General features: G+C 19.8%; 1 protein-coding gene across 6 annotated transcripts in view; it reads left to right on the top strand.

Annotated features, from left to right (window-relative positions):
- The first annotated feature begins 3,070 nt into the window (after positions 1 to 3,070).
- LOC122720413 (rho guanine nucleotide exchange factor 11) overlaps positions 3,071 to 11,556 on the top strand; it is a 37,203-nt gene continuing 28,717 nt past the window's right edge. The window contains exons 1-5 of one of the 6 annotated variants that reach the window (XM_043947133.1): positions 3,089 to 3,131; positions 3,237 to 3,474; positions 7,744 to 7,979; positions 8,958 to 9,007; positions 9,257 to 9,314. In XM_043947133.1, the coding sequence (XP_043803068.1) occupies positions 7,808 to 7,979; positions 8,958 to 9,007; positions 9,257 to 9,314 (280 nt within the window). In that variant the 5' untranslated portion in view covers positions 3,089 to 3,131; positions 3,237 to 3,474; positions 7,744 to 7,807. Of the gene's footprint in view, positions 3,475 to 7,743; positions 7,980 to 8,957; positions 9,008 to 9,256; positions 9,315 to 11,556 lie in introns of all 6 variants that reach the window. The other 5 variants (XM_043947134.1, XR_006347765.1, XM_043947132.1 and 2 more) reach the window with 5 other exon arrangements.

Raw genomic sequence — 11,556 nt, 5'->3', positions numbered from 1 at the left:
AAAAATAAATATATCCTAAATTATAAAATATATATATATATATAAAACTATCAACATGTTTATAATAAAGTTTATATTAATATTATTTTATCTTATATTAAATAAAATAATATATGCTAAGAAACTTGAAGAGATATTTACATGTGTAAATGAAACAGAATGTGATGAATTAATAGAGAAAGATATTTTAGAAGAAACTTTAAGTACTACAATTGAAAATATTTATAATATAACTAATACTACTATCAATTCAATATATTCAACTCAATCTACAAAATTTCAAATAGCTACCAAACAAATGCCTCAGAAAATTAAATACAATAAAAAATCACGAAATCAAAATGTACATAAAATCCATTCTGATATATGTGAATGTGACTTAATGGTAAATTTTTATCACATTTTATATTTAATATGTTAAAAACTATATAATTTTAGATTAATTCAAAGTTTCTTATTTAAATTATATAGATGTCATCTTGCGATATTAATTGTTGTTGTGACAAAGATTGTAATGATTTTCATTTAACTGTTTTTTCATATTGTGAAAATTATCAACCTGAATTATTTGATAAACGTTATTGTTATAACAGAAATTTTATACAACGAAATAATACTCCATTTATACTTGAAAAATTGGCAAATAATCTTTTTTGTATTTTATATGATAATCTTCCACCTACTTACAGTATTAACAATGAATTGGTAAGATTAACATTATTTATAAATTATATTCTTTATATAAGATCATTAATCATTTTATATATTTAATTTCACATAGGATATAAAAACTGAAGAAGATTTAAGAAAAACAATAAATTTAAACAGATTGACATGGAAATGGAATGATCAATTTTATCAACTTGAATATAATACTTCTAATCCTTATCAAGATGGTGATGTTATATGGATAGTATATAATAATTATATTCAACCCTTTGGTATTTATATATTATGTTATATTTATTAGCATATTTAATATTTTATCTAACTGATTTTTTTATAAATTTAGAAATATTACAATCTGGATTTACTGAACTATGCTCCTTTAAGAAAACTTTAAAATATCTTCGTGAATGGAAAGAACAATGTTTGCAAACTGAATTAATTGACACAAATAAATTTTTGTTTCCTGCAACATTTAATAATTTTACAATTATAGTATCTCCTCATTTGTTAAATGAAACTTATATTCAGATACTGGATCAGGTATATAAAAAATAATAATAGTTTTTAAAATAATATGTAATATGTGTATGTAATATTCTTTTACATTAAAAAAAATTACATTTAATTTTATAATTTGCAGATTTGTCCTAAAAATGTATGTTTAACTTTAAATAGTTATTATTGTAAACATTATTGGAAAACATGCAGTAATAATACTATACTAGGATCTTGTTCTAATGGCACATGTTACAATATTGTAACAGGTGTAAAATATTTAATTGTTCACAATGGCTCCATGGGAATTAATAATATTGATGTATATTTTAATATAGGTAATGTTTCTCAAAATTTTTATCAGCAGTTTATAGTAACATATGAATGGGCAGAATTAGATAAAGAAAAAAGTTTTTCTCTCAGTGGTAATCCTGGTTATATTATTGGAAAACCATTAATTATAGGTACTTTAAAAATAAATAAGACTAATAATATAGAAACTAAATACATCAATTTTAATAAAACTAATAGTTTTTTGACATTACCTATAGCTACAAAAACTGGTGAATGTAATGAAATTAATAGGTATGCTCTTGCTTTTGGAGAAAATATTAAATTGAAGTGCTCTGTATCTGTACGTACTAATAATTTTAGTACAGCATCTTGTATAGAATTACAAAATCTTATTATGCATTTTTTATTTAAAGATACTTTATTTAATGTTACACAGATAAATCAATATAATATTTATGTTGCCAAGTTAGGTAACTTTTCTAATAATGATACTACTAATTGGACAAAAATTTTATTGGATAGAATACCACAAAATATTATAGTAGGATGGCTTATTAATAATCGTTTATATTGTTCAGACTTAATAACATCTATACATTTAAATATTTTGTATTCTGCTTTAACAAAACCTGAAACATTAAAAAATTATAAGGTAATAGGTATTAGTATTATATTTTCAGCAGGATCTAATATATCTTGGTCAAAGTGTACATCTGAAAAGTGTATAGATATATTAAAAATAGATGTTGTTAGTTATGTTACATTTCATGATATATCAAAACCATCCAAATATTATTTTGTAGGAGGACCAAACTTAGATATTACTTTACCATATGATTTTTTTTATCCTTTTTTAAATAGTTCAACTTGTATTAAATCAAGTATATTTTTAATTAGTATAATATTGAATATAACTTTGCATAATTTTTTTATTGATTTCAAATAACATAATTATATATAACGGTTTATTACATGCATTACTGTATTACATAGCATTAAATTATATATTTTATTAAAATATTTATTTAATAATATAAACTATGTATAATAAATGAAGTGAAAATAATTTTATATTTATAAATAAATTATAAATTTCATAAATTTAAAAATATAAATATTCATAATATATTTATAATTTATTTTATTCATAATTTATTTTGTGTTTAAAAATAAATAAATAGAAAATATGCAATAATAAATTTTACTTTTTTTGTGAAAAGATACTTTCATTTTAAAATTATTATCTTTAAATTTATATGACTATAATTTTATTTAATATTATTAATTTGAAAAAGTTTAATTACATGAAGTTTTATCACTTATTTAAATTTAACTTTTATTTTTATTTATGCATTATTATAAAAATTATAACGTAAAATATTCAGTAATATTTCAGAATAATAGTAAATGATTGGTTAAAAATTGCATTAAATATATTTCAAAAGAATCATATATGGAAGAAAATTCACTAATATAATCTAACCAATAGGAACAATCTATTTAAATCGCTCACCAATCAAAAGTGTTTCATTTCTTCTTTAAAATCTTACCATTATAAACTTGGTACGAGTTTCTGCAGCTGTCGTGATGCACTATGGGACGTTGGGTTGTGCTTCGCTCCAATACAAGATGGCTGACACTTGTTAGTAGTGTATTTTCGTTTTATCGAATGTGTAAGTATTTTATAAAAAAATCAGTGCCTTCGTATTCATGCACGTATTGTGTGTGTATGTTTGTACAAGTAGTAAAGAAGTGGTCTTTCTTTTTTTATCAAATAGTTCTCTTATCATGCATTATCAGGAGTCATCAAAATGTACCGTGAAAGTGCTAGAGACAGAATAATTATCCGTCACCAGCCATATTCATATGTGTTCTTTTGTTATGACAATTGTGATATGTATTATTCCTGTGAAATATAGTGCCAAGGTGAAGTGATATTTCACTTTGTTATTCTTCTAATCCGTTATTGGTGTTTTGTACAAGATTCGTTTCACTACGAAATAGATTAAATGAAAGGTATGTATTTACTCTATCTTCGGTACGCCTATTCACGAGACATTCTTGAAATCTTATATCCGTGTATTTTCTCTTTTTTTCGATTGTCTTTTTTTTATTTCCTCATGCTTACAAAGTATAAGAACCGATTGACCTATTAACCTGTTATATCGATTAACATGATGTCATGTATGGTTTCTTAGTTTTTCTCTGACATATTCTTTGAATTTTAGTCGCTGTCATTGTTTTACAATTTCTTAGAATTGAACAATTTCTAGATATATGTTTCTTAATAACTATCGACGAGTAATTAAAATAAATACATAACTTTTAACATTAGTTTAATATAATTAAATTATTCATTTAAATTTTATTGTTTATAATATATTTATGAAAAAAGTTTTATAGTAAGTTAGGCACAAGAATAAGCAAACTAAACATGGCAGTAACATTGGTAATGAAATTTAATCATAGCGTGTTAAGAAATGATATTTTATTTTAATCTGATTTCTCTAAAATTTTACTTATTTTCAATGTTTTTTGAAAAAAATGAGAGAAATTTTAAAATACTATTGATTAAGTATACAATTTATATTAAATAAAATTATTTGTGCAATTTTAAATTATATATAATTTAATAGAAATATTGATTAGATGAAATATTTTCTTGAGAAGTAACAGTTATAATAAATATATTAATAAATTTATAATAAATTGAATAGTAGTATATTAGAAATATTAATATTAAATATTCATATGATCTTAAAAAAAATATTATATTTAATTAAATATTGTTTTATTACTTCTAATATATTCATAACTTATAAATCTATAACTTAAATTTATTTAAGTTTAAAAATCTATTATTTCAAGTGCGTATTTAAAAATTGTAATATTTTTGTTTTAAAAGAAAAATGTAATAAATCAATAATATTAATATCATTTTAAATATATTAACAAAAAATACATTAACAAATTAAAAAAAATTGATTAAAATGTTAATATTATTGTATATGATTTGTTCAAAATTTGCTGTAAGATAATTCACAGTTCACATCTGACACGAAGTATGTAAATCACAAATGTGATATTGAAATTATCTCCAAAATATTAAATCAATAAAATGATGATATTTTAAAATAAATTTTAAATAAAATTAAATTTTTTTATGGGCATATTTGTTACTTACGACAAATACTTTTAAAATATTCTTGAGATATAAAAATGGCTGTAGACTTTAAACAAAGTAAAACAATCTCGTAAAGTTTCGTAAAAATTTTATTTCGTTTATGAAATTAATATATTATTTTTATTTTCGTCGGAATAATTTCTAAAATATTATTCTTCGCATTTTATTTTTTTTATTAATTTTTATTATTTTTATTAAATTGTTTAATGAAAGAATCATAGAATTTTATATTAATTTTCCATGAAATTTTGATTTAATTCGGAGTATTACTGCAGAAGAAAATAATTTTATTTTTATTTTTATTTTTCGCATTATTAAATTAATTATTCATTGTAATTATTATTGTTATAAACATTATTAAAACAAATAAATCGAGATGTAGAGAATAACATAGTAGAGAATAATAATAAAGAATAAATCTTTATTTTATGCTTTCATTTTTTTTGTATAAAAATGAAATATGTAACTTTAAAATAAAATTAATTGAATTTAAATAGATAAATAGTTTATTATTACTATTTGCATATTATAACTTATTAACTGTCCTTGATGAAACTAAGCAGCAAGTATATTAACTATGAACATAGTCTACATTTGTATAGAATTAATTATCATTTAATTTTTGTTTTACTATTTATTTAACAAAATGTTATTTTTAATCAAATAATCTTTAAATATTTTAAATATCATATACTATTATTATTTATTCATTCATAAATATTATGAATAAAAAAAAATTTTTTTTAAAGTATAACTAAAAAAAATTTTGAATTCTAACATATAAATTTGAATTCTAACAAAAAATTGAAACAATTTTTATGGTAATATAATTTATCAATTTTATTATGATTTATTTATATTTTTATTGCAATTACGAAATAAAAAATAAAAATTTGATTTAATAAATAGTAATATAAAAATAATTGTTATTGGATCATTTATATTTATTATTTTGTTGAAATTATATAATAATAAGAAATATATAATATATGTATATAAATAAGAAATATCTAATTTATGGAATATAATTGAAAATTTATACTCAACTATCTTATATGAAAACTATTATATAATTTATAATATAAAATATAAAATATAAAAACTTTAAACAATTTTCAAATTTATATACATATCATATTGAATTTTTTAAGAAATTAAATAATTATATGCGTTTCATATTTAAAAAAATAAAATGTTTTCTGTAAAAATTGAAATATTTTATATGATTTATTTCATTTGTTCACTGAATAAATTTCAATTGGATATATTCTTAAAATATTTTACTGGGATAAGAATTAAATATGCATTTAGATCTTATGTTATATATATAAATATAATTGAATATAAATGAATTGAATATATCTTAATATAATTTTTTATATAAAAATGTTTTCTTTAAAAAGAAAGGAAAAAAAGGAAAAAAAGACAATTAAATTTTGGATGTTAGGATTTCATCTGTAAAAATATGAGTGCAATAAATATCTCAATATCAAGGTTTTTTTGTAGCATTACGATATACATAATGCAAATCGTTAACTTTTTTTAATCATGTTTTATCAATGTTTCGATAAGCTTTTATAGTTGTATGGTTTTATAATTAAAATATAGTATAATTTTACAATTAGAATAGCTATCGAAATGTAGATTTCGAATATTTTGCAATGATACGTACTTATATAAAATAGTTAATACAAGTTTAGATAATTTATTATATAAGAAATACGAATTTTTGTCTAATGAAAATTTTGAATCTTATCTTTTTAGATATATTTCTAATACTTTTAAAATTTAAAATATAAAAAAAATCTTGATATTAAAGAATTAATAATGATTTTTTTTTTGATTGTATTATTTAATTAATAAGAATTTTTAAGAAAAAGATTGTTTTTGTTTTATAAATAATTTTTTTTTATAAATAATAAATAATTAAAAGTCACGTGATTTATAAATTCGAGATATTGATGAAAAACATTACAGTAAATAATAATTAAATACCAATGTAAATTATATATGATTATAAGCTTGTAAAAGTACATAGCAATGACAGACATAATTCCTTTGATAAGGGGGACATAATTATTTATTAGCTTCATACGCGGTGAATGATCAAACATCCTGCATTCGTTAAAAAGTAATTATTCTTAACATAACAGTTGTTTTAATTGAGATTCATTTTTATCTTTTAAATTATCCGTTCATTAAATTAAAATGTTATACATTTAAAAAAATATAGAACAAAAACGAAAATAATTTTTATTATATTTTATCATTATTACTAATTTTTTTAGAAATTTTATTTTATTTATGTATATCAAATAACATTATAGTTTAATTAGATAAACATCAATAATACTTAATATATTAAATGATTTTCGTATTCCATCATTTTTGCATTGAAATAATATTACAAGTAAAATAAAATTAAAAGTTCATAATTCGATAAACTATTACAATATTAATATTAACAAAAAAAAAGTTCAAAGAGAAAATTATAGATTTTAGAAAAAAAGTTGAATATTCTTTGTATTTTCGATATTAAAAAAATTTATTTAAAAATTTACAATCATTTTAATCTTTTTTTATATTTCGATAATTTATTTATTCATCAATTCAAAACTTTTTAATTTTCTAAATATTTAAAAAATCTTTTATTATTCTTCTAAATCAATATTGATTTTTCAACTAATTACAAATTAAGTTATTATTAATTTGAATTATCTTTTTTAAATTACATCTTATAAATATTTAACATCTCATGATTTGTTTCTTGGTGAAGCATATAATTCTTTGAGATCTATCTTTAAAATATTATGTTTATTTGATGATTTTATTTGATAAACTTTCTTAAAATTAATTAAATTTCTTAAAAAATTGTAAAACTTATATTATTATTTCCGAAAAGACTCTTGATAAAGGTCTATAAAATCGATGTTTCTCGTCAGAACTATATTTTCTGTTTTCGCGCAGAAGCTTTATTTTCTCCATAATGATTAAAAAGAATATTCAAATTAAAAAGAAAAAAAGAAAGAAAAGAAAAATAATTGTCTATCGATTAACAATTATTTGAATTTCAACGTATTGTTATTTCGTTTTGCTTGCAGGTCATACAATTGCGTTGCAACCGGGGCAGAGGTGAGGGGAGGCCAGGCGGAGATCGAAGAAGGGATGAATGGAACGGCGGCGTTGCGACGCAGCGTCGGGGGTGGCGGAGGCGCCGCCGGGGGTGGAACCGTTGAACCAGCACCCGTCGCCACCCTCGTCGTCTACAAAGACGAGGCCGGATATGGGATGAAAGTCTCCGGTGATAATCCCGTCTATGTTCAATCTGTGAAGGAAGGTGTGTTATTGTGTTAACAGTGTTTTAACATCTTTCTCTTTTCTTTTTGCTATAAAACATAACATAAAATTGTGATAATACATTAATCGAGATAAATGTGAAAATCCTCTTGATTAGATCAATTGATTATTCTAGGCATTTAAATCTTTTAAAAAATTAAAAGTGTAAATGTATTCTGCTTTTTAATAAATAATCACAAAATTAAATATATTTTTGTTATATATTTTGAGTTGTAATTATAAGGAATTAATATAGCTATTAGTATGTGATTATATTTGTATGATTTTTTATTTTTCATATTTTTATAAAAATTTTAATAAATTATATAAGAATTAGATTTCATATGTATATTTTTCTGTTGAATATATATATATTTTTTATTATTATATTTTAAAAATTTTATTTTATTTTCTACTTTTTTACTTTGCATTTTATAAGTTCATAATATTTTTTATAAATTTATAATCAAATTTCAAAATTTTTAGTTTTTTTCTTCGAATAACATTTTATAATGATATATTTATTACTACTTAAAATAGTTGTTCTAAATAATATAACTAATTGTTCTAAATAATATAAAGTTATAACATTTCATTGTGTAACTTTTAAATATTTAACACATTGATTACTAAATATATTGCATTTAATTTTAATAAGATTTTAAAACAATTTTATTTACATTAATATTTATTTAAATAATAACAAAATTATATTTTTATATTTTATATATTATTATATTTTTGAAAATTATAATGTGATTCAGATTATGATCTATATTTTTTCATAATAATAAATCTTATTTCTCATAGTAAATATATATTTTAGATGTATTAAAAATAAAATTTATAATAATAATTTATAATAATTATTAATAAATATAAATCAACATATTTTTGTTACTAAATTTTATACAAAACGACAATTATTATCATTATTAATTTATTAAAAAAAGAATTATATAATAATAATATATTGTAGGTGGTGCAGCCGCAAGAGCAGGCCTTCACGCGGGCGATAAAATCATCAAGGTGAGTTTGTTTCGAATTTACATTATTGTAAAGTAATACCAAGATATAAAGTAATAATAAGATATATAAAATTATTGATTAAATTTAATCCCCATGAAATTATTGATTAAATTTAAATTATAAATGTAATTTTTAAATTTAAATAATCAAATATATATAGCTCATATGAATTTAAATTATTCGCGTTTACAAAACATATATTTGCCACGTTATATTTTCACTATTTATAACCATGATTGGTATTTTCAGGTTAACGGCGTGAATGTAATGCAGTCCACGCATACGGATGTTGTACAGCTCATAAAGTGTAAGTTTACATACTTTCTTTCTTTTCTACGGCCTCTTTTTTGTTCTTTTCTCTTTTATTTCCAAGATATAGACATGTTATTTGGCAACGAGACGGAATAAATATTCTTATACAAAGAAACCGACATAGAATGGAACGCTGTGTAAATTTTAAAATATTTAAAAGTATCCTTTTTCTTTCTTATAAAAAAAATGTAGTTTCATTGTATAAAGATTACTTTTTAGTAATTTTGAATATTTCAGTTTATTGATAATATTTACTATTCAATGTAATTATAGAATTTTATTATTTAATATTTTATTCGTATTATTTTTTATTCTAATTTTTTTATAATAATTCTTTCATATATTAATAAATACAAAGTGGAAGCAATTTTTTCTCCATGACAGGATTTTCCTATCGATTGAGCTTTTTTGTACACATAGTCTCTCTAGTAAGCTTATAATATATGTACACATAGGATGCTTAATACTTTGCAAACTACTCTTATGTGTCATTGATAATCACAAGGGATGCAAAGGGTGTAATTCAATCTAGCATACTATAGGCCATTAACCTGTATTTTATAAAAATAAATAAATTAAGAATGTTATGTATTAAAAAGTTTATAAAGTAATTAAATAAAAAAGAATAATAAAATAGATATTTTTGTTATAATAATAAAAATATTTTATGAATAATATATATTAAAATAATAAAAATAATAAAAATAATAAAAATTTAAAAAATTAATTAAATATGGAAAGAAACAAAAATTAGTAAATTGAACAAACTATTGTATATTTAATGAAACTACATTAACAGCATTTTAATTATGAATTATTAAGTTAGTATTTTATTTAAATTAATGATTTTCTAATTGAATTAAATTATATTTTGATAATTATTTGATAATTAAATTATAATTCATTTAGTTCTTACAAAAATTTCTTGAATTAAGCGAAATCGAATAAAAATAGAATCATATTGCTTTACAATTTTTTTATTTTTTCATGCACAAATTGCTTAATCAAATATTGTCGAAGTAATGTCCACGTCTGGAAAGCTTTTATCGAAATTGAGCCGTAAAGCTGATCGATTTAGACAATGCAATTTAATTTGAAGCTGTATCATTGTATCTAACTTAAAAAAAGAAATTTTCAAAGAAGAAAAGAAATTCTATATGTAATTAAAGATTGTTGATGTTTAAATAAGCATGATATTTAAATTTTATTGATTAATCTTTCTTTTTTTTCTGGTAAATCAAAAAAATATATAAATATAACAACATATAACTAATATACTATATACATTATAAAATGGAAAAAAAAAATGTAGAATTTTTGTTTCTTTGTTATATTTGCAAAAAAATACATTTATAAAGATTGAATGATTATCAATGGTTTTATATTAGATACACCAACATAAATGTAGCTTCTATGATGATGTTTTCAGTGATGTAAGCATGTGAGTTTATAGCGATGATCGTTTATAGAGTTATCTTCTTTCTTCTAACAATTCAGGTATAACACAATGATTATTTCTTTCATTGCACTAAAATTATATTATAATTCATAAAATTTTGTTACATTTTAAGTATATAGAGAATACGAGATGAGAGAGTTATTCTAAGTCGTTATCTCTTTTCTTTTGTCTTTTGTTTTGATTGATTTCTCGAGATGAAGTAAAATAATAAATAATTTTCTTTATCTAAAAAGCAAATAGTTTCGATTTTATATTCTATGTTTTTTTATTCTTTAATTATCATTATTAAACGTTAATTAAAAAGTATTAGAATGTATAGCAAAATGTATAGAATGTATGGCAAACTCATAAAAAAATTTAAGAGAAAAATATGTGTGTATATATATATATATATATATATATATATATATACATATATTATTAAAATCATATTTTTCTCATAGTAAAATGTTTATCATATTGGGTATATATTGGGTATATATTAAATAAACATATAAATTGTAATATAATTGTAATATAAACATTTATTATATATATATAAATTATATAAATTAAATATATAACTTTAATAAAAAAACATTTTTTTTATAAAAATAGTATTTTTGAAGTTTTTATAGATTACAATATTTAGTTTCTTGTAAGAAAAAGTTTTATAGTGATTAAGGTTCTAATTTTTCTTTTCTTTGAAATAATTTTATTATATTTTTATCTAAATTTATAATTTTTTAAAGTGTACTAATTGTTATATTTATAATTACTTCATAACAAAAATTTGTAT

This window comes from Apis laboriosa, unplaced genomic scaffold (assembly GCF_014066325.1).
Source record: "Apis laboriosa isolate Shangri-la unplaced genomic scaffold, ASM1406632v1 scaffold12_cov154, whole genome shotgun sequence".
NCBI lineage: Eukaryota > Metazoa > Arthropoda > Insecta > Hymenoptera > Apidae > Apis > Apis laboriosa.
The sequence above is the reverse complement of the archived record's forward strand: the minus strand, read 5'-3'. Positions and strand labels throughout refer to the sequence as shown.